The sequence below is a fragment of the Pezoporus flaviventris genome, unplaced genomic scaffold (assembly GCF_033815535.1).
Source record: "Pezoporus flaviventris isolate CSIRO_AGI_PZ_B2104156 unplaced genomic scaffold, CSIRO_AGI_Pfla_v1 ptg000007l, whole genome shotgun sequence".
In the NCBI taxonomy this organism is placed as follows: Eukaryota; Metazoa; Chordata; class Aves; order Psittaciformes; family Psittacidae; genus Pezoporus; species Pezoporus flaviventris.
The window spans coordinates 26,897,449-26,922,320 of NW_026892555.1; the positions used below are offsets into that span (position 1 = coordinate 26,897,449).

Consider the following 24,872-nt stretch of genomic DNA (forward strand, 5'->3'; position numbering starts at 1 on the left):
AAGAAATCAGCTAGTAAGGATCCATCAATGGAAGTTATTGGAAGCTGTTTTCTGTTGAGCAGTATTTATGTTGAAAACATCTTCTGTTGAAATCATTCATACAATATGAAACTGTGAGGCTGAAGAACAAATGCTGGGGACAGTATCTTGAAGGATTTGGTCTAGTTGGACCAAACAGATTAATCAAATGCTATGAATAAAGATGAGGGACCTTGCTTTTGGGCTACTATATACGGACAATGTTTAAGCACCCAGGCTGAAGCAGCCCATTCCTAAGTATGATTTTGTTTAAAATTCTTGTGAGGGGATCTTTTCCTATGCAGCCAGCTTTGTTGATAATCTGTAGTGACTGCTCAAAGCTAACAGGTCTTTCTGCTGTTATAAAGCAGATAGGCTTTCTGCTGTCTATCAGAGAGTTACTTAGAGAAAATTTCCTAACATATCCATAGAGGTTTGCATTCATCTCTGTTGTCATTGAAACCCATTCCCAATATACTATATGTATAGTAATTATGTTTAATATACAGTGATGCAAGCGGATTAGCGACTCTACCCAAATTAAAATAACAACATGGAAGCAAAAATATAAGTATAGATTTATTAGAGAAGTTATCTAAAATACAATATTATTTTCCTCCTTAAATTAGAGCATATATTATTTCAATGAAAAGATATTTTGTATTACTTCTATGGTAATAACAACTTTTAAAGATAATACTTAATTTAGGACATTTTTAATTAAAAAAATCCAACTATCATTAAGATATAATCAAGGCTGTTGACAGCATGGGTAAAAATGTAAAACGGTCTGAAAAAATATTTACATGTCAGTTTCTTAAAATCTAGTAACTCTAATTCTCAATATTCATTTTGCTTTACTTTCTCAAAATACTTTTTTTCCTAAATTATACCTAGATTCTGTATCCCTGTGCTTTTCACAAAGCTTCAAGTTATCGTTAGTTATGTGTACTATCACACCAGAGGATGAGGTTTCTTAAAATGGCTTATTTTGCTACTACCACCATATCCTCTCCCAACTAGCCAACACACTGTTTATTACACCAAAATGTCAGTTGCAGCAATAGTCACCAAAACACACACAGCCATGCCCCCCGCCATGCTTTCCTAACCCCACACCTTAAGAACCCTTTCCTATTTGGCCAAGAGCCTTTCACATTTTATTAGCTGGCATTTCAGATGCAGAGCGGAAGAAAGAATGGATCTGGGAAACAAGATGTTGCCAGAGCACACATGGCAAAGGTTTGATTTGGGCTTAGCAAAAGGGGCTCCTCACAAACACAGCCATTTCTAACACACTTAGTGTTGAGGTTACTGGAAGGAAGCTCTGACTTCCCTGCTCTTCAAAGGCTGACATGGGCGCCAGTTGTCCACCATACGGCACACGGGCTCATTCTCAGCATTGAAGCAAAGGCCACGGATTTTACACATCTGTGGAAAAAGACACAAACATCCTCAAATGCATGCTCTTGTTTCAGCAGGCCTTTCTGAATTATACACTTTGGACCTGAGCCAGAGGTCCAACTCAAAGTTTCACCAGCACTAATGGTCTAAAGATGGTATCACCACCCATGTGTCTCTACATTTCATCCACACCATTTCCTGCCCCTGACACAGGCTCTTCTGTCCACAAAATAACCTTGCAAGAACAAATAAGAATGCACAGAAGACAAGGATGCAGGCACACAGTTACAGAACTTTGTGCACAAAGAGTTACTTGTCCTCTATGCAGATCTGAACTGAAATCCTTTCAGAATACTTTGCAAGTTTAACAGTTCTGGGTCTTTTGAAAATTGGATTTTTTTAACCCAGTTGCGGGGGGGAAAAAAACACAACTTTACCCTTGGGTCAAATTAAGGCAGCCAATCTCATTCAGCGTATCTTGATTTTCAAATACGGTGAGAGGGAAAACTGATCCATATCAATGGGAGCATACTGTAAAGTGTGAGTGTTTGTTCCTAAAGCACAACTGGTGTTTGCACAGACTGATATAATAAAAATACCTTTATGTCTAAGTGGATGCCTCCAAAACTAGTACAAAGACTGTGACAAAATAACAACCCACCCCAAATGTGATCTCACACAGACAGCTGGAACTGCTGACAGAAATATGTACAATATTGTATATTGTAAATGTGTATCAGTATACAGGACTTCATACAAGTCAGGCTGCAGGCCAGGCTTTCCTTCATTCAAGGTGGAAGGCCCGCAGCAGTGATTAGCCCAGGGGAGGACTTTACCTTCAGGACCAACCAGAACAAAGTCAGGAGCTAAACCTCTGCCAGGAACTGCAGTGTCACTACAGCAAATGATAATGGGCTTGTTATACCCTGCTGTAATATCCAGCTTTTGTCTATCTTATCAATTCAACTTAAACCCAGTGTCAATACTCTGTTTTATGATTTCCTGTTTTGATCCGTTTTGGAATGAAGAGGCAAGCTGCTTCTGCCACACACTGTTTTGATCTCAAATCCGTCTTTGAAATGTCGATGGTAATATGAAGGGGTGTGCGTGGGAGAAACAAGTGGCTTCTTTTACCACTTGTAGGTGGTTAAAGTAGGTGTAGTAGGAAAAACAACTCTATTTTGATGAATGTGCTCTTGCCCTGTAATAAAACCATATTTGCAAACTTTAAATTATCAATAGCAATACCAGTAGTTTAGAATAAGTAAACAGTGTCAACTTTAATGTGCCCTTGCAGTTTATTAATCATAATCATTGCTATAATTATTATTTCTGATAGTTTTTGTCATTTATTCTGGTTTTATTACCTTAAGCCCCACAACAGCTCAGTTGCGCTTTTATAACATCAGCTGAATAAAACCCCTAGAATTATGTGTATATTGTCAGCATGTCTGCCACTTATAAAAGGGATTTAAGAGTTTGAAGAGTAAACTAACGCCCTTCACAGCTGGTTTATATTTATCGGCTACAAGTTCTATTAGTATCTCCCAAGCTCACAGATGTGAACTGAGGATGGTGCCTCTACGTAATTTCACTAATGGATGGTATGGCATTCCACAGGATGGTGCTAAACACTAGGGCCAGGAGGGATTTAATCTGCATGAGTTCCTTCCTACTAGGAAGACTCCATCCTCCTCAAGCTGCTAAACAAAGTACAGGATTTTTTCAGGCTTACGGAATCTGCAAGTTTTGCCTCTTCCAAACAATGTAGTTTTGTTAGGATTGTCACAATTCTGCGTGGGATTTCCTAACTCTGTTCTGTGATGAATAAAACTTGTAAAATGAGCTCTGTGTCTTGGAAATGCTGGAAGATCAACAAACTAACTATAGATCTAACGTGTGAGATGCATGCTTATAAATGCTTGGTATTTGCAGGGCAAGTATACCCAGATGGGTGATGTTTGCATGAATAGCAAACCTGCTGATGCTCACTAACATATGCTAGACTAACTCTGCATATGCAAACGGTCCTTTCATGCATGCTACAATTTTCCCAGATTTTTACCACATGACAGCTCTAGCCTGTCATGTGGTGAATATCTGGGAAAATTGGAAAATTTTCTGGAAATCCTCATTAAATATCTGAAAATATCTGGAAATCCTGATTAATTTTTTAACCACTCCCTCTTCCTCCTCTCCCCCTGCAAATTTTCCCTGGACTGTGTCCAAATGGAGGACAGCCTTACATTTTACAACAAACTCTACCTCTACACATAGCAGCAGAGTTCTGCCAGAAGGGGATAACTACTTCAGATATATATTTTTGACATCTGATGCTAGCTAATACCCTGCATAGCTCTGAAGCAACATAAACTGCTACTTTAAAGATCATCCGGATGGCTGAGCTAAGGCAATCAGTAAGACACCTGTACATACCTACTGGCACCATCCTTTGTAGACCTACCTGCTCTGGACTAACAGTGATGGGCTCCTTCAGAACATGCCAGATCACACACTCGAGCAGTGGAGGAGTGGTCAGTGAGCCGAGGTATGTCCAGTAGTCTCTGCATGCAGGAAGCAGTCCAGTGGGGTCAAAGTTTGTGAAGGAAGCTTGCTTTCCCTACAGTAAAGAAAGCAGATGGGCTAACATCAGGGGAGAGATCACAAAGACAGACTGGACTCGCAGTAGTGAAGTCTTCCGTGGGAAGCTCCATGTTTGGAGAAAGGTAGAAATGGAGTTTGGCATGAAGTGTTGAGTGCGTCCCACAGCACATTTGGGCTTAAAGACTTTCAGCAACGTATTTCTTATAAGACATTCAAAACATTGTTTTTCTTGTCAAATGTTGAGTTTATGCTCCTTGCTTCTAGAGACATGATTTGATTTTGCTTGAAGCAACAATGAGACTTCAGATGCCTTGTATGTACAAGGCCTTGTACATACAATGCCTTGTATGTACACTGATTGCACTGGAAACAGAACCTGAGAGCACTGTTTGGAGAGTCCATTGAAGTAAATGGCAATACCCATTTACCGCAAAGGAAGCCTGATAACAAAGATGACACCATAACCTCGTTCTTTATCTTTCCTGTCCATGTTTCTCCTTTCCACAGACCTTTACTCACTATAAAGGTACCCAGTTGCTCAGTAAGTACTTTTAGTTTCCCATTACTCAGCTCATTAAGATCACACACACACACTTCACACAATATTTAAAATACAGAAAAGCTTTTTTCATAAGAGTTATACATCCTGATCAAACTTTTTATGTAGACTCTCTGCTGAAACAGCCAAGAGAAGCATGCCCTCTCAGAGGAAGGAAATCTATCCCACACATGCAGAGATGAAGGGAAGTGCCTTTTCCATCTGTCACTGTCTAGAAAGGAAATCTACAAGAGCAGGTTAGATTAGTAAGATGAATCCTACCCTATAGGTTTAAATGCAGTTAAAAGACAGAGAAATGTAGTCAAAGATACAAAATTATCACTGTTTCTAGTACTCCCTGCCCTCTACCACACAAATTTATTCAAATCGCTTTTGCATTTAGGATTACAGGAGCATCAGTACTGATGGAAGAAAGGTTTGTTTTACTTTCATACATGCAGCAGACTAGGAAGAAGTAAAAAATCCACTTTCTGAAGAAGGCAACATAACATAGTTGTGATTAGTGTCAATCAACACAGACAGCAAATATTACCTTGGTTTGAACGGAGTTCAGAGCATCCACAACTTTCTGTATTTCAGGCTTGGCATTTCCTACCTGTAACACAAACCATATGAGAAGAAAATAACCATGAATTCTCAAGATACCTTTAGTTTCCTGTTGCAGTTCCCAAGGAAACATTTTCCCAGCACCATCTCATTACATAACAGGAGTACTACAGCAAAAGTGACTAGAGAATCATGCCAGCTGACAGCACAAATGGGTCAGCCAAGGACACTGGATAGAAAAAGTGATTTTCATTTACAGTGTGTAGATTTATTTTTGGACTTGAGCTGTTGTTTTTTCATAGAAGTCACACTCCTAATAAAACATCATGAGGCCAGGATAGAATGCACACTGCTGGGGCACAGTCATCTTCTCCAACCAGCCATGAAGATAATTCAACTACTACAAAATGTTCTGGACATTTAACAGTGGCAGGAAAAGGAAAATAGGTGTTATTTAGGCTGGTCCTACTGCAGATTCATACACACATAACTTTGTCAGCTATGCGTACCACTTTTCACTGATAAGAGTTATGGCAGTGTCACTGTTGTGATGAAGGTAAATATGCTGCTATAGGGCTGTCACAGTGATGAATGGCAGTCATACTCTGTAGCTGGTGTACAATTTTTATATGTAGAGGAAGCCAAGAATTTGGAGCACCACCCAGTTTGCTATGGATTTAGACACTGTAGCATAATGCTGCCTTTTTCTGTATTTTAGGCTCTTAGGTCCCTCTGCAACACAATAAACATTCTCGACTCATCCAATTAATACAAAAGAAAAAGGTTGACTAACCTTTATGAAGATGCCTACCACAGCCAAACCATCAGGATGCTTCACAGCTTCAGCAAATTTACCATATTTTACATTCCAGTGAACAATATGGAGCTAGGAACAAGAAAACAAAAGAGCACTATGAAGATAATATTCCATCCACAATGTTTGACAGATGAGGATGCAGGGAAGTAATTTATTAAACATTAAGAACAGATGGCATTTTACTGCTGAGATTTAAAAATTTTGTCTGCAGTTAAGAATTTGTTGAATCATTCATCTACTTTCAAGTTTCATTTATGAAAGAGATTTGTCATGCATTTTATTTTGCTTCTCACTTTTATTCCCAGATTAATTTTAAATGGAAATTGTGGTTGTATCATTCTGATTTTAGTCCAGTGAAACTCCTGTTATCTTCAGAATGAGTTTTTCCTGTATGCAGCCTTCAGGATTTTCACGTAGTATTTTAATGCTATATATGCTGGAGTTCTAACCATCAGTGAAATACATGATTGTCAGTGTCAAAGAACCACAGAAAACACATTAACTACAGATCTGACCTGCAGTTAGAGAGTTTAAAAACAGTCTTGTCGTTTTCTGAAAAGCCTTTGAAAAGAATATGAAATGAAGCTCCAGGTCACACTAGCCAGGATGTTACTTTCTTTTTCATTCCCAAGTTATTTCTAATTTAAGATCATCCATCTGTTTCCCCACATCTGCAAGTTGAGTTGAGTGAGTAATTATGGTACTGTGAACACAGGCAGTTGCAAGTTTCTCAGATAAGACAAAAGCTACTTCTATTTCATGAAAAGCATCAGTGACAATGAATTTGTGGGGCCATTTCTTTTGTCTTTCAATGCAAATCACAGGTATGTTCAGTCAATGCACATTTATGAAAGGGGCTAAAGCCTGTCACAGCATCCAGAGGTAGATTTCTAAGCAGGGGACAAGAAAAAGTGGGATACAAGGCACTGAAGTCACTCCTTGCCTGCAGTGCAGCCGTAATAGAGAATCTTAAACAGTTCAAGGGACATCCGGAGTATCTGGAGATATTACAAGGAGTGCCTCCAAGGTCTCACTTCTTTGCTTCTTTGCAGCTCCCCTTTGTTTCTTTGCTACCAAAAGACGAAATGGTCTTCCCCGAATTATTCTGTTGTTGATATAAATGTCTCTGATGTTAAAAACTGTAGCCAGAAAAAGGGGGTATGTGTGTGTACAGAGGTGCTGAAATTCTATTTCATGATTTTCAAGAGCCACTGAGAAAGCAGGGGAAAACCAGGGATAAATAATGTGGGGTTTTCTGTTTCTACAGTCTTTGACAAGAAGTACCTAAGAAAATTCTGATTTGATTCTAATCTCTGCTCTTGTAAGGAGCAGGTCTTGGATGGCATTGTACCAAAATCTTCTATGTTAACCTCCACAGTCTCTTGCCCTGTGAAGGTCCATAGAGAACTTGCTACTGTGGTGGAATATTAACAAAATAACAAAAGATTTATTATACATGAAAGATTGGAGAAGGTAAAGCACATCCTACCTCTGCATCATACTTCACACCATCCACAGTGTGCTCGGACCCTTGGCCCTCACAGGATCCCCAGTGAATGTGAAATTGTACCAGCCTGTAGGCTGTATCCAGTGCTCCTCCTTGCAGCACTGTAAAGCAAAGAGCCTTTATTAGCATCTCATATAACTTTTGTAATCAAGTCTCACTTCAAACTAGAATGTCCACACAAATCTTCCATGTGAACTACAGTTCATTCCTCTGCATGCTGTCATGCTGCTCCAGATTGTCTTCGACGGTACATTGCTGCAGTATGCCAATATCAGTAATAAATGTATCAATACATAAGAGAATTTACAGTGAGCATCCCTTCAGCAATTTAACAGGCATGCTAATATTACAGGTGATGAGGGCAGAGCTAAGGATGTAACTTTTCTGTCACCAAATAAAAAAAAAAAAAAAGGCCAAGAAAAAGAACAGCCTTTGTTAGAGACCAGTATAGAGCTGTTCTATGGAAGTATACCAAATCATCTTTCACTTACTAATGTACTCTGTCCCTTCATTTTAGACACTTCATCCATTTAGGTCTTAATCCTGAAAATCCTGTGGCAGATTGGATTGAGCAAAATGCTTTTGGTTCCAAATTAAACCTCAACACCTGTTAGCCATGTGTTGCTGCAAGGTAAAGTGCTAGGCACAGTGCAAGGCATTGCAGAGATGTGGATTCAAATTTCTTGTCCCTCCCAGCCGTTATTCCTTGAGAATGAGTTTAAAAAATGGTGGTGAAAATGGCAATGCCTGCCGAAACACATTTTTTAAAATACAGAAACAAGGTGTTTACTTATGCTCTCCACTATCTAATCTTACTCCTGCTATGGGACTGCTCTAAGTGGAGTGCCCAGCCAAACTTTCAGTTGTTATTCAGCTCCCTTATTCTGCCTGTTAGCTTTAACCTTGTAATTAAACTGTGCCAAATTACCATTATATGCAGGACCAAGCCCTATTGCTGCAAAATGCTCAAGGCACAGACAATGTCTCCTCCAGTGCAGCATAAAGCACAGAACAATAACAAATAGTTCCATTAAACAGAGCTATTTATCTCAGTTATTAGAGAAAGGTTTCAGACCGCTTTTTTCCTAAGCATCTCGAATTCATATTAAATCTCTAAGACGTTAATATTAAAAAAGATTATTTAAAAATGTAATTTGAAGTGTTGCATATCTTAGAAATAAATTTCTCAATACACATAAATATATATATACACAATAAAGTGACAGAAGAGTGTTGACATCAGATATTACGTTAAGTGTGCTTTGTGTATGTGCCACAAACAAAATGGTTCTGTGGAGTAAAGATGCTTTCCTCTCAGTCTGCAATGAGTCTAGACATTACCACAGTACGTGCAAATATACATCAAATGCAGAGAGGAAAAGGTCACTGTCTGTTCAGGTTTGAATGATTCTGATTATATACAAGCATGGACAACAACAGTTGTGGATACTTGGCAATGAGGTGAGAAGGATTTGACTAAAAAATTGTAATATATGAAAATATAAGATATATATATAGCTATATATATATATAAAACACATTAGTTTCCACTGGTGTGCCTTATACATGCAAAATTTGAGTTCAGTGGAGAAATTTAGCGTTTGCCTTTGGTGAATATATTTAGAAGTCTCCCAACACGTATTTCTATTTGAAATATGTTAATATATGCTCCACCGCCATCTTTGCAATTTCCAATACCAAACAGTATTATACCGAACAATACAATTTCCAAAACTGAACAGCCAACAGACCAAGACTTGCCCTACCTATTGCCAAGCTATGCAATACAAAGAACAATGGCTACTTAAAGTAATTAAATAGGAACATATCTTATTCTACTTTTATGTTTCTTAATGTGCCAGCTGCCAAGAAGCATAACTGTCAAGCACAGGACTATAAATCAGAATACTTTTTTTCAGAGTGGCAACTGTGAATGTGCATTAGTTCCCTTTGAAAATGAAGTAATTGGCTGTTACATCTTTACAGATGTAAAATAATTTAATCCACACAATATTATGTTTCATTTAAAAATTATGCCATGGAGTTGCAGTATTTCAGTTTCAGTTCCTTTGGCTAATGGACGTGCTGCTTGTTGCAGGTACAAATGGACTGAGGTTCCACCATTCCTCAACCTTGGACAGCACTAGCGCAGCACAGGTTAATTTGCAATTATTAATCAATGGAAAGCATGCTGAAAAGCAGAACCATGCAATCTTCTTAAATCCATTTGCAGTGTTATTTCTTTACACAAAGTTTGCTATAGTCTCATAAAACTCAAAAGATGCACAAAAATCTCGGCAGGTTTTGCTTACTTTTCTCATTCTGTGGTTCTCAGATCCAGCACTAGCTTATTTTGACTCACAGCAGAGCATTCAAAGAAAGTAATAATTAGATTAGTGTGAATGAATACAAATCCAGCAGGCTTAATTACAGAACAGCCCCTCTTGTGCTAGCCTACATTAAGCAGATTTTTTTTTTTTTAATACTTCTCAAACTTTCCAAAGAAGTAAAATTTAACATTAAACTTAAATGGCAAAGTAGAAATGCTAGAGCTTTTTTTTTGTTTCCCCAGCACAAGGTTTTAAACCATGAACAAACACTACCAGCTTTTGCTATGTGTAAGTTCATCGAGAATCGGAGCGACATTCACACTGGGAACTTCCCTGTCCTTGCCCCATGTGATGTGAACATCAATTCAGGCAACACTGATGACAGAAGTCCAACCATTCCATCCCCTTTTTTTGAGGGATGGGGAAATTCTGATTCATATTTGAGCATTTATTTCATCATAAGCTCCTTTCCTTTTGAAATTGGTATTAGTGAAAACCATCCTGGAAATACACGTCGCTGTGCTCCCTTTTGTTACATAGCACACCTTCAGATGAAGGATGAAGACAACACAAGCCAACCTGGAAAACGCATTCTTTTCTTACAGACTCAACCTACATCATCACCTGGTCCCCACAGATGTGCAACAGCCTAAGAGGTGACAGCTTGAAAATGCAGTGCTTTTTAAGATGCTTTATTTGAAAAGTTACAGTGAGACAAATTTGGAGCCACAAATTTAGGTTAAGAAATGGTAACCATTTTCAACCTTCTACCTTTTGCTGGAGAAGTTAATAGCAGTAACATCCTGTAATTATATTGCACTGTTATTAAATGATTTCATAACATTTTCTAAATTAGGTGAACATAAGTATTAGCAGCATTAAGTTGGAAAGTCAAGTAACCACACAAACTGTCCCATTTATGTGTGTGGGATTTCCTGGATAAAGAAAGTGAACTTAATTTGTCTCCATTACACTTTCTTAGGATATTTGGAAACACGCAGGAATCAAAGGGGATTTTGCTGCATCTGGAACAGCTGCTTGCTGAGGCCACACAACTTCACTATCCTAATCAAAGGCAAGTCACTAGGTAGTTACCCTTCCCATGTAGAACAGAAAAGCTTTGTAAAAAATACTGTGGATCACTTCATATCTTTTTTCAGGAAATGGCAGCAGCCACATCTGTGAATTTTTTCAGGAATACTGTGGTATTACTGTTATTTAGCCACCTCCTAAGGGATGTTCTCTCTATACAAAGCAGGAAACTAATAAATCTCATCAAAGCAATAAACCCACCAAAGAAATAATCAAAATGGTTGAACTATAAGATTGTTTCATGAGTTAGAGTGAACTCTTTCCAGTCACACAAATTAATGTGCTAAGAAAAATACTACTTTAAAGTTTGTTACTCTGAGAAAATGCAGAATGAGAAAGTGTTCTTCAAATGACAATCACTGACAGCAAAGCTCCTTCTAAGTAGCTGAAATAATGGGTCCAAACAGATGTCCAGAGCTCCAAACTTGTTAGAAAAGCTAGTTCTGAGAGTCTATTCTGCAAAAACCTAGCAACAGGACATTTCAAGCACATACCTCTGAGGACAGCCCTCTTGCACACACATTGCTTTGACATTGCCCATTCTTTAGAAAGCCAGGCTTTTGCATCAGCCTACCACAGATGTGCAAATGTATATGACTTTGTAGGTATGTGTGAAATATACACACAGTATATACCTCACTGATAATGTTCCATACAGACATCTGTATGATAGATAAAAGGCCTTGAGGAGACAAAGCAGACAAAACACTACTTGAAAAAAACATAAATCTGGAGCACCATGCGCTATTAACGGCACAAAAAAGGCTCTTAGGAGGATGCTCTGGGATTAGTCCTGTGTTCTTATGCAAGGATGGGCTTCTCCATCTGACAGACTGAAGAGTTCAGTTAGGGTAAGCTGCCACTTCTATGAAATGTGGAGTACAGAGTGTCACACTTTGTGAGATGTTTCTTTATGTTATCTCTTTCAGACATTCCTCCTAGGACGCTGTATCATGACAAGCAAGAGAGCAAGACAGCACGTAAGCATATGCCTGTAGGGATCATATTTGCAGAAAACATCTGTAATGGGTTTCATCAAGAAAAAAAACAACCCTACATAACTGGAATCTCATAAGAAAAAAACCCTACTCTGGCTTTGCTAGAGGGTTAGCCTGACAAGGCAACAAGGATGTTCCAGAGAGATAGACCAGAATGAAACACCTGTCAAAATGAAGCAAGTCTGCAGTCATGCGTATCTACAGCAGGTCAGTGGTTCTGATTCACCTCAGCTGAACTATTTCATCCAGACTGGGTAGCAGCCAGACACTCTGACCTGCTTAAGGATACAAAGTCATTTAGGTTCTTAAGTTTCCTCCCACTCCTGGGAGCAGTGGAGTTTTTTTCTCATGCAGTCTCTTTAATGGAGATTTTCTAAGAGTCACAAAGTGCTGCACCGAATCCCCAGCCAGCCTTCAATCTTCATGTTTTCACACTGTATGAGCTGACAATGACTTTGTGAGAACTGAGTTGGAAGCATTAAAATTCTCTTGAAAGAACTGGTTTAATTTCTGATGGTAACAGCTTTAACAGTAATCTCAGTGACTGCCTACAGTACTGAAAACTGTATTAGACACGGTGCTCATACTACATTGAGATCTATTGAGGGATGAACAAACTTAAGGTATGAGTATTGCCTACAAATACACAGCAGTCCCTAGAGCCTATAAGTAAAATCAACAAATATATCAGCTGGCAAGAGCAGCCATGGTGACATCTGGCACACAGCTGCATTACGTCTTAAAAATAAACTTTTCCAAGTGGCCTTAGCTGATAACAGCTGACTAGCTTCTCCTGGGTTTGCAGTAAAAGCTTCTATGGAGGAGAAATTTGGAAGAAGGGAGGGAAGTTGCCATGATTACTAAATGCACAGTTCATGTCAAATTTCTGCTCAGAAGGTGCATGCTAAACAAACAAATAAATAAATAAATGCTGCTATAAGGGAAGAAGGGCACTTTTAGGCTCTGTAAAGAAAGGAAGGCTTGAAACATGCAGGACTGATCTTAAGCCCTTTTACCTTCCTTTCCAGTTCCTGGAAACATGAGAGCTATTCTCAGGGTGCTTACATAGGCTTTGCAGCTTCTGGTGATTTCAGTTCACAGGAAAAATGACTTAATGATCACACACTCTCAGGGACCTCTGACTTTTTAGTCAAGCAGCGCAAAAAAGTACTTCTGACACATAAGTGGACGTCTGAATACAGTCCCTTGAAGCTATAAGCAATCAGTTCTCCAATTTATGATTCTGAAGGGTCAACAATGCTAAATGCATTTTGGACCTTCAGCCTATGACCATCTACTTATAACATACAATATTATTCTGGCATAGATAATATTACATCTTTGCAGCTGGGAACCCTAAAAATAAACCAGTGGCAGTGACTTTGATTAAGAGCTGTGCCTTGAAGGCAGCAGTCCTGCCTGTTCCTTCCTCCATTTACCAGCTGAGGTAGAAGTGTAGGAAGAGCAACATTAGCACAACTTTCAGAAACTCACTGCCAACCAAGCAGTGTTAATGCACTGACAATTGAACAACCAATGTAACAAAACAGACTGGTCATAATTCAAGACAGCTGAAGCATCCTCATTAATATTTACAATTATAGGAAGAATTGGGTAATATATTTGATTACAGCTACAGAAAGTCTCGTAAAGGGAGGCTAGTATCAAAGTTAATACAATATTTTCATTCCCCCAGGTCTCCTCATAATTTTGATGTTCTATTGTGATTCAGTATTTGAAAAAAAGTCAAGATTTACTTGGGACTCCGTTTTGGGTTTCAAGATTATCTCTAGCTCAGTGGCAAGGAAGGAAAAAGGAAACAATTAAGAGACTCATCCACAAGCAGAAATTACCAGTACATTTAGTAATGTCTCTAGAGCCTTACGCCATAGTTGCAATTCACTTCTTTAGCAATTTACATTTTTTTACAGCTAAAATATGGTATTTTAACATTCTTGTTATGGGATAAATTAATTGCTGATGGACTTCACCCCTTTATAAACTCATTATGCAGATGATCAGAAAATACAGAATTCAGTGCCTACCACTATGAATGTTTCCCACTTGAATTTCATGTTTTCGCGAATTCTTAAAAATTTTCTGGGAAACTTACATTGAGAACACATTCGAAGTATGTTACAAAATCTTCTTTTGGGCTCTCGAGGCTTTCTTGAGCAAAGTCACTTCCTGTGGTTTTACAGCTCTGAGAAGTCACTGTTTACTTCTGTCTTTTAAAGGGGTGAAACAATACAAATGTCCTTACAGCAGACTATAGTATGAAGTGTTTAATATTACAAATTGCCCTTAGTGAGATATTCCTTTGCTATAAAGTACCTAAAATAAGGTGGAGTATTGTAATTTAACGGTTATCGGCACCACAGGTCCCAGGATACAAGCATGGATGAACCTGAATGAGGTTTTATTCCTAGGGACACTTTTATCACTATGAGTTTCTGCTTTTATTTAAAGTTATAGGAATTTTAAATTGAATGCCTAAAATCACTTGAAACTTCCACTATTATTAGAAGACAGTAGACAGGAGAACTGAGAAAGCAACTGCAAGAACTGAAGAAGAGAGGCTCAGTAACAACTGGAAGAGGAAGTTCACTGTTTACTTTCTACATACAAGTCCAAGAAAACATTCCAAAAGACTGCAAGAAAACAAGAGAGAAGATATCCTTTTATGTAAGACAAAATCATGGAATCTTAGCACACAAAAGAAATGTTCATAAACATGGTGATGCTGGCTTGTGAATTTCCTTTCCATACACCATTTCTACCAACTAGCAACTGTGAAATATGAAGGGATTCACTTTGGGAGTTGGCTGAACCTTTACAAGTGTATTCTGGAATATAACAGCTGTCACACAAGCCAAGATATTTGAAGCCTGTACTACAAGAATTTAAATTGAAGATCTGGGAGTAATTGCTTAGGAAAAGGGTTTTTCTAAGCATCGTGACATCTAAGTATATCTAAGAAAATTAACAATGAAGTAAAACAGAGTCTGGTTCTAAAGCTATCATAAAGATTTTAACATCATTTCTTTGCTAAAACAGCATTGTAAGAGGAAATTATATAGGTCATAGGCATAATTACAACCAGGATCAAAAGTTACATCTATAAAGCTCCACGTATTAGTAAAGAGATCTTCCACAAGCAGGGAAGAAAACATTTTCTTCTGTGAAGATTCATTAGTCACATAGATTGCACACAGATTATTTTTCTTTAAAAAGTTAATCTTTTATTTTACATCCTTACTATGCTAAAGAATATAGATGGAATATCATTTTAAGAAATCCTAATTTTTTTCTTTTTTTTTTTTTTTCACAGAGGTGAACAGAAGCTTTATACAACATTCTCCTATGCACAAATGTAACATGAGAAATACACATTTTGGGGGGAGAGCATTTTATTAGGGAATCAACAGTATTCAGATTACATATTTCTGAATCAAAGAGATTATAACAGCTTTCAAAGAGTTGCAGCCAAACATGCTTTTTAGCTTTCTTATCTATTTTTATTATGCTTTTACTACCTGTAATTTTTTATTGCAATAACTCGTTTTGCATACTCTGAAGAGCAGGAGCCTAACAGATTTTAATACCCAGAACTGCTGTTCAATTTACTTCAGTGTCATTAGTTATGAGCCTGAAGATTCTTAATGAATGGATCTACTCCTTTCTGTGCAATTACTCATGCCTTGGAAGATTATTCACAAACAATGATCTTATTACTTCATTTTGCACCTACTACCACAGATAATTCATTACTGTATATGAGAAAGCTCACAGGAGCAAGCAATACAGCCTGTGGGAAGTATTTACAGGATTTTATTTCATTGTCTTCTGTAAAAAATACCAGCACATCACATAATTTCACACAGTTTCTCCTTGTGACTGCTGTGGGATGCCTAATCAAGAATTTGGTATACACATAATCTCAAATTCAGAAATAGGAGTAAGTCAAGTCAAAGACAGCTCTATTTTGTGTAAGGAAAGTAGGTTACCTAGTTAACTGAATACAAATGAAGTCATTAAGCGTGCTGCCAGGTAGGTTCTATGCACTGTAATTTTCAATAGAAAGTGTGATACCGAAGGATCCACCCTTACCTGGCCTCAGAGAGATCTGTTTAATGTGGGGTTTTTATAAAGAATAATCAGTTTCTGATTCACTAATAGAGCTACTGAGAATATTTCAAATTGCATCTCCTACCCTCCCCCTCTGAAAGCTGTGTCACTACATATCTATCAGAGGATTCCCGTCACAGATGTTCTGGTTCTGCACTTTCTCATAAAAAAGCATTCTTCCTACAGACATTTCTTTAGGTTATCATATGTTTCTGACATTTTTTATTTTTCAAGTTCCCAAATACAACCTAATGTTCAGTCTTTCCAAACTTCTGTGCACACAAAGTGAACATGTAGTAGTTTTGTTGCACTGTGAAGACCTGAACTTTTTTCCTTTGGGCTCAGTAAGAGCAGAATGACAGCAAGTAGACTCACGTGTATCCAGGGAAAACGGACTCCCTTTTTTTCTACAATTTTTCTTCCCCATGACACTGTTAAAATGTACATGCATTCAGCTCCTTTACCTCCTCAGTGCTTAAGAAAAATAAAGACTAAGAAGTCAGAATACCTTTTTTTTTAGAAAAAAACATACAAATATTAATGTGGATGCTCTGTGTAAGTTATACATAGACCTACCTGTATTCATACAACTGTGAACACTTACAGCTGACCCCTTAATGTTTTTCAGTACAAAGATTGTAATCAAAATACAAAGTCAAATTCTTAGTGCAATGCTGAATGCCTGTTATACCATATCACATTACCTGCAAAAAACTCGCATTTTTCGTAGGCATGGATCATTTGTTCTTAGCACCATTCCCTAAATGATATTGCCAGCAAAACGCTTAGAAAAAATAGGGCACTTATTCCAGCAAGTTAAATCAGGCGGTGTCTAGAGAAGGCAGTGACTTCTCTATGAGATTGCTTCTGCTGTCTATTAAAACTAGAGATACATTCACTGTAGCAGGGTGATGATCTCTGTAAATTCAGCCAGCTGAAAAACTACATTTAAAGATAACCTACAAAAGCCTCGGTACAACTGGAGCTTAGATTCCATTTGTGCATCAATGTGGTCATTCCTTTCAAAAAGGATTACTAAAAAGGGTTGCAGGATTCAGTGCTTAATTTCACCATACAATACAATGAACAGTAAGACACTGTGGAAAAACTGCCTGCTAGGAAACTTTGTAGGAATGTGTCAGATACATTATCTAGAAAGCCCAGCATCAAGAAATGTCAGGCATAATACTTGTCTGAACTACGAAAGAACAAAGAAGTATTTTCTAACCATTTCTCTGTTTCTGTACTAACCTGGGAGTATACTGGCTTCAGAAATACGAAATAATATTTTGATAACCAAAAAAAACTATTTTCAAACTATTTCTACTTCAAGTTAAGTGTAATCCGTTATTATTATATGGCAAATTTATTCCTAGGATGCATTTTGCCTCCTCTTTTAACCATTTAGTCGGTAGCTTATGATGAGCTATGCCTAAAATTGTTCTTGTCAAATAACCATGGGGTTTGGTTTGTTTGGCTTTTTTTTTTTTCTCTCCACAGCTGAACCCTTATCCAAACCCTACTGATTTAAACAAAAATAAAGCAATTCACTTTTCTGAAGTTTAGAGTAGGGCAACTCCAAGCTGCCCAACTGCCCAGACAGGCTTTGTTATCTTCTAATGGGACCTCAACTTCCTTTTAGCCTAAAGGAGCCATGTAATATGCTGAGTCCTGACCTTACTGAAGCCAAAACAGTTTGGTATAATTTTGACTTAAAAAAAACACCAAACAGAAACAAACTATGGCCTCAGCAAACATTTTAGTAGCAGTGTTAGTAGCAATCTCTCCCATCTCCAACTGCACACAAAGGTGAGGTCTCACCTGACTTGTCAGAAGAATCATCAAACTCCACATTGAAGGAGTGCCCGTTGTTGACAATGGCTTTAGCCGTGCTGGCATCGTAGCTGAAGCTGAGAGGCTTCAGACCAGCGTCGTACTTGGTGGCCTTGGTGCAGATGTCAATAGGGGACTGGCGCTCTCCATTGGCGATGGGGAAGTGCTCGTGCCAGTGAGCAGGTCCTGCAAGACAGTGTGGGAAAAGACACGGTGTTCGAGGGATGCAAATGAGAACCCTCACTCTAGAAAGCGGGATGTTCTAACACAGGAATCAGTCTTAATCCGAAATAATAATGCACCATTTGCGAGGGTTGCCGGTACTGGCAACACCGACGAAGGGAAATCCCATCTGGGGACCACGGCGGAGACCCAGCGGTCCCTCACCCTTTGGAGGCTGAGGATGGGATTTTACCGGGGTGCCCTCCGAGAGGCCACCCCGTCCTCCTTGAGCAGCGCCCCGTGCTCCCCTCCTCCTCGCGACGTTACCGAAGTAAAGGAATGATAGGAAACCAGAAGATGGTCCAGGGAAGCGGCGCGGAGCGCCGGGCCCGCCGCAGGTGCCATCTCAAGGTTAAAAGAGAGAAGCGCCACGGAGCCCGGTCCGACTCAGAGCGAAGGCTCGGCGCGGCGGGCACGTCCCGGCCGCTGCTCCCGGCAACCTGCTGCCAGGTGTCGTGTCGTGTCCCGCACCGTGCCGGCCGGAGCCGCGCACCCCGTGCACTCACCATCGTGGCTGCCGTACCCCCAGTGGTGGGACATGGTGCGCGGCCCAGCTGCACCCGCGAAGTCTGTCGCAGCGCCGTGGCCCCAGCGGGAGCTCAGGGGTTTTTATAGGCTCCCGCCAACTCCATGCCCTTCTCCGCGGCCGGAGGAAGGGGTGGAGAGCGCGGGCAGGGGCGGAGGGAGACTCCGCCGGGGGCGGAGAGAGCGGTCCCTTATAACCCGCGATCCGCTCTGGCTGCGGAGCGGCGGCGGCCCGGCCGGCAGCGACCCCGGGAGCAGGCTAGCGCGGGGCTGCGGCAGCCGGGGCGTCTGTGGTGTCACCCGTGTCGTGTCTTCCCACCCCCCCCGCCTCCGCGCCCCACTCCCTCGTATTAGCGCACCTGCGGGCGTTACGCGGGGTGCTGCGGAGGGAGCGCCGTGACCTTGCGAAGGTGCCAGCAGCCGCGGGCAGCGCAGCGCGGCGGGAGCCGATGTCGGGCGGGCGGCGGGTGTCGGTGTGTCCGTGCGTGTGTGTGTGTACGTACTTGCGGGCGGCCGCAGAGCGGTCTGCTGCTGCTCCCTGCCGGGGGCGCGGGGAAGGCTTGGCGGTCTCGGGGGCAGAGCCGCGCCACGGGGGGTTTGTCCTGGGTGCCGCCGGGTTCGGGAAGGGATTAACGGGGATTTGGAGGAGATCAGCGGGCTCAGCTAGGGGAGCTGCGGTCACGCTTCCGAAGAGCGGGGATGCTCCTGCTTATGACTCTTATGACTCGATAGCGTGTGGGGTTTTTTTAAATCCTCACTTTCGGAGAAGACAGCAGGTAAAGCTGTGCTTGCATCCACTTCTTACCATTTAGGAAACATACTAGCTGTAAGAGCGGCTCAACCACCAGTCCCGGGGATGGACTTGCGTGAATAAAATTGAGCAACGCATATTTCAGATGTTTTTATATTGCTCAACGCTGGTGTTTTATCGCGAGGCAGGAGAGATTGGACCTTGCCAACCCTTTTACAGGGGCTGAGTTTAGTTCTGCACTGCCTTGCCTTGTCCCTGCACTGTAGTGGGGCTGCGGGTCCCTGTGAAGCATCTCATACCCCATTGGGTCTGCAGAACATCCTTCTTGCAGGCTCTCCTGTGTCTTCTTGCTCCAAGCAATTTTTGGTACAGGAATGACATTGTGATATAAGTTTATCATATTATTATTATTATTATTATTATTATTATTATTAAGGTAGTTTATTCAACTATGGTTTTAATTTTCCTCTGTTGTGATTTGACCACGGGGTTCTAAATTCTCATCAGTGAGCTCATTATACATCTAGAAAAACAACACCAGAATGACTCCATAATTTACATTCAGCAATGTAAAATGTGTCATTTGTTTCTATTTGTTAAGAGGGGGGAGAAAAGTCTATTCCTACAATGTGGTTACTGTTGCTAATAGCAAAAGGAGCCAGCTCGGAAATAGCTTATAAAAAATAAACGCATTTCTCAGGCTCCTTCGAGTGTAAGCAGGAAATATTTAAAGCTTATTACTGATTAACAGTGTGTGTCCCCTCACATTTGCATGCCTTTACTCAAGATGGTTTAGTGACCACAGAATGGAAATGTGAAGCCAAAACTGTATACACAGAAATTATTTAGAAGTGGCTGTGGTGCATGCGCTATAGAACAGAAATGGAAATGTGCATGCTACAAATTTACTAGGAATTCCTTGTTTGCTCTTTATTAGGTACTTTCCGGCAATCACTTTAAGTCTGCTAATCCCATGTGTATTGAGAGTCTCTCATAAACACGCACATGAACAAATTGATGTAGATAAGAAACCTTAAAGAATAAAGCAGAAAACATCCATTTATGCTGTAGGAAGGAATAAGATTTCTGTATGTTTCAGAAGGCTTCCTTCCATTTAATCATACTGTAAAAAAAAAAAAAAAAAATCAATTCAGCTTAATTCCTCTGCACTCTCATATGTCAAGTTTCCACTGACGTCAAAGGGAGTACCACATAAACGACAAGTACAGGATTAAACACAACACAATGTTTGGCGTGGTAGGCTTCCTAAGAGATCTACATAGGGTTCTTACCAGGGAAATTAAGTCAGTCAGCAGCACCACTGAGGGACTGTTATTTTAATTACATGAATCTTTATTTCATCCCATTGTTTCTACGGGTAGGTATGTGGGACTTGCTAAGCACACACAGACATACATCCAGAAATAAAAAGTCCATTGTTCTTAAATACCCATTTTCTTTGATCATTCAGCAGTTAGTACTCGCAGGGTTGAGGTCATGCCAAAAGGCTGCTACGGAGAGCCTGGCATTGACTTGTGCTCCTTCTTTTTTGTCTCCTGCCTGCATCAGACTCATCTGTGACAGTGGTTTTATGGCAGAATACAATGGCTCAAAGAAAGCCATAAGCTAGCCTTAAGAAATTGGGTACTGGAAACAGCACATTACAGATAACATTGTATTCTGGTGAAGCTTCTTAGCGGTGACAAAAAGCAACAGCAAAAGACATAATACACATAAGCATGATACCTGTTGTAGCTCAAGCATTGCACAAAAATCCACACTATGTGCCATAAACCTGCCCCTCTTTGCCACAGTTGTGCTGAAATCAGTGTAATGACGCATACCAGTAAGGCCTACTTGCACATACAGAATGTGTAGGAGCAGTTCCTAAAGCAAATGTTAACAAATCCTGTGGCGACAGAAGCATTATAAATACATTTAAAGCAATACAAATACAGGGAACAGATTAGATAATTACTGTAGCCATTTGATTACTCATGACTCTGACATTAACATTTTAGGTAGAAAAGATGACAGTGTAATCTTGTCTCCCATTTCTGTCATTACTGGTATCACATACAGTGAAAGTTCTTAGAAACTAATAAAACCAGATACCTTTCTTCATCTCTATTTCCTAGTGTCAGATCACACCTGAATATGGTAACAAATAGATGGTTTTGAGTTGATACTTTTGAACCACATTAGTCAATACAAATAGAAGCAGCATCAATGGTTTCAGTACATGCAAAGTGTTCACTCAGTCAGATAACGTCCACTCAGTTTATGGTACTCATTCCTGGGCAAAGGACAGTGCAAAGCTTATGCACCATTTAGGCGCCATTTGAATCCCACTTTGAAAGCTGACATGTCACAGCACATTTGTTGACTGCACAAGAAGGAAAGCATCCTGTTTGTGTACCTTTTATGAAGTTTCCTGAAATACATTTTTACGATCATTATAATTATTGTGAAGCACCACAAATGTCAGTACAGACGGAGAAATGACACAGATCCTTCCATAGCAAAGGTTTTTTCTCCTTAGTAGTCAAATGCCAACTATTAGTAGTATTCTGGCTGCACATCAAACATGCATCAACCTACAAGACAGTTTCAGCAGAAGTGTATATAATTGTGTTGTAAATACCCCTTTTAATTTTCATGGTAGATTTTCAGCTTTGTCTGAAAAAATACATTTGCAGTCTTTTTTTACATCTTTTTTATGTTTCTGCTTTGTACTTAGCAAGATCCAGAAGAATCCTGCATCATTCTGATTCATTTTAGTTATTCTGTGAAATTTAAATGCAATTATGAAAACAAAAATAATTTTTTGTCCTTCAGTGAGGTCAGGTTAGAGCCCTTCCTTGTATTACAAAAATGATGCTTTACTACTAATTTCTAATGAGAGAATTATACAAGAATCAGCAATGCAAGCTTCATGACATATCAGTACAGTAGAAGAAGGCTGCCTGCCCCTCTGCTGAGTTCTGGCCATTGCTGATACAAGCTGCTTTGAAACACACACTTTTACACACCTCAAAATATACGATATTTAAGTAATCTGTTATGTAAAAATGAACTGGCTTGACTACGTGGATAAGCTCAGTTTCCAGACTAAAACTATTTGTCATAATTCAATGAAATTACATGCACATGGTAAAGCCTTGTGTCATGTAAATTTAACGTCAGCAAGGGGGAAATATTTTTGTACACACCTTTTCATTCCAGGCTAATGTACTGGTTCACCCACTGTATTCCATGATGTTTTGAACTGTCTCACAACCTGGCCTTTACTTGTCTGGTCTCTACAGCTCCAGATGTGATTTCCCAGTTTATGTGCTAGTATAGCTTCCTCTTTACACATGAACGAGTCAGTGGTCATCACTCCTGACTCCTCATCTATGTATCTTCTGGCAAGTATGCTCCGTTACTCTTACAAACTACCATCTTGTGACTTATGCAATTAGCGTTGCACCACATGGTAAACTTGCAGCAACTCACACTGGAAGTATGTTACCAAGATGCACATAAGAGTATTGCAAGGCAATGGCAGCAGCAGCTCACCAGCATGACTCAGTACAACACTGCACAAGCAAAGGATTTGAAAGTGGTTTATAAACCATCAAAGCAATCAGCTTCCAGCTGGTCATGACACAAGTCACTTCCTCTGAGGATAAAATCTGGGCAACAGATGCCAGCACTATATGGGAAATACAAGAGATAACCCAAATGGTCATTCTAGAGTTCCTGCCCACTAATGTCACGAAGTTAGAGATTTCTCCTTTAAAAAGTCCCCAGAAGCCAAAAGGTTCTTGCATATGATCATCTTCATCTTTTTTTTTTTTTTTTTTCTCTCAGCTTTTTAGAAACAACTTGTGTTCCTAAAATAACAGATAATGGCCATCCTACATGTGAGCAGTATTAGACGCTTCCCAATCCAAACATCATAATGTGGCAACTGCTCAGAGTTTATGGGGTAAGCTGGTCCTACACAGGTCTGTGAGATGCCTGTTGTGTGGCTGGTTTAGAGGAAAACCTATTATGTGGAAATAACGAAAATGCTCATGGATTGTGAAAAGCAATAATGGGCATGCAAAGGGACTGTGACTGCCATGTGTAGAGCAGTGACCAAGGAGAGGTTCTACAGTTCTCTGAGCTGCCCGCAGGGTAGGAGATGGAAATCCTTAGCTTTCAGAAACGGCTTGTGCTTGCACAGCATGGATGGTGGTGGAAAACCAATGACTGCACTGTGCAAAACTGCCAAGTAATAAATACCCTACTGACTATGTTAGTCTCTCTTGCTAAAATTTCACATCCAAATGAGCAGGAAACTGCAGAGCAAAGTGTATTAAAACCAGCATGCCTTCACCTAGTAGCTTTGTCCAAAAGCCATTTACATGAATCTCTGTTTTTTGCCATTGGTGGGTATAAACAAGAATGATGGATATGAACCCTAGCCTTTGATCCAAAGCTTACAGCGAAGGCCTCTAATTCCAGTGAAAAACTGCAAATTGGACTGCAATCCTAGCAGCTGTGTGAATTTGTCATGGAATTGCATATGGTTTTTAAAGTAGTAATGAAATCTGCCAGAGCTTGCAAATGCTTAATAAATCAACAAAATAGGTACATAATACATACATCTTTCTTATTTCCTGGGAAAATTATTAATCTTTGTTTTGCGAAAATATTTGTTGGTTAGTTTAAATTTCTGTCTAGGAATAACTTACAGTATGATATTGAGAAATCTGGTTTGTTATTTTTATCAAGCTTCCGCTAAATGAAGGCTTCTCCATTCCCAATAAATCCTCTGATAGGCTGACTTATTGGGCAAAGCACCTTCAGACTTTTTATGGTTAAGTCCGCATTGTAACAGAGACTAAACCTCAAGCTTGTGTCTCAGAACTAATCTTTCTGTCCTTACACTACTACTCACTCACTCATTCTCCTCAGTAAAAAACTAACATTATTATCTTACTTGTGACAGCTTTGTATTAGATGCTTTACTCAGTGATAAGGAAACAACCTGGTGACTTCATAAAGAATGCTTTGGAACTTTTCCTGTTCTTATATCTATGTACTGATTTTTGGTCTTTAAAGGCTGCACAACAGGAAGTACACACATCATCATAGGCTGGCTTTATGTTTTCTCTCATCCATTTCATCTTACTTTCTCTCATTCTAGAAATGTATGAGATATGCACACACACACACAGACGTAACTTTTCAGACTGTTGCATGATACCAGTGTTGGGCTTTTTTAAGCTCTATTTTAGGGTGGGGAGAGCTACATTGCATTCAGCAGTGATAAACAGGGACCTCACTCATTAAAAATGAAAATAAACTCACCTGCTTAATTTTTAATTCTCTGGGCTGTTGTTTTTATTTTTGTTTGTTTTGTTGGTTTTTTTGTTAAGATATGTCGGTATCCAGCAATGGAAAATTTGGTATTGGAAAATCTGGCAGTGAAATATTGTTGATTTAAAAATAAATTCTATCCACTGAAAAAGGAAAACTCATTATGGGTTCTATGTATGGTTAAGG

The 24,872-nt window shown here is 39.7% G+C and overlaps 1 protein-coding gene across 2 annotated transcripts; it reads right to left on the minus strand.

The window, feature by feature from the left end:
- Window positions 1-584: 584 nt before the first annotated feature.
- On the minus strand, window positions 585-18,762 carry LOC133266701 (carbonic anhydrase 2). Of its 2 annotated transcripts, XM_061448186.1 has the most exons (7): window positions 18,565-18,762; window positions 17,825-18,022; window positions 7,438-7,556; window positions 5,925-6,017; window positions 5,118-5,180; window positions 3,887-4,042; window positions 585-1,449 (listed from the first exon to the last, which is right to left on the minus strand). In XM_061448186.1, exons 1-7 carry the CDS (start codon window positions 18,596-18,598, stop codon window positions 1,330-1,332), a joined length of 783 nt encoding a protein of 260 aa, XP_061304170.1. In that variant the 5' UTR covers window positions 18,599-18,762; the 3' UTR covers window positions 585-1,329. The 2 variants fall into 2 exon arrangements, with proteins under 2 accessions (XP_061304170.1, XP_061304171.1); XM_061448187.1 differs by lacking the exons at window positions 17,825-18,022; window positions 18,565-18,762 and adding an exon at window positions 9,768-9,789.
- Window positions 18,763-24,872: the final 6,110 nt, after the last annotated feature.

Coding starts and splice junctions, on each gene's coding strand:
- LOC133266701 (XM_061448186.1), bottom strand. CDS start 18,598: ATGTCCCACCACTGGGGGTACGGCAGCCACGATG. Junction 18,023..18,564: donor GGGGTACGGCAGCCACGATG/GTGAGTGCACGG, acceptor ACTGTCTTGCAG/GACCTGCTCACTGGCACGAG. Junction 5,181..5,924: donor TGGTAGGCATCTTCATAAAG/GTTAGTCAACCT, acceptor TTTGTGTTACAG/GTAGGAAATGCCAAGCCTGA.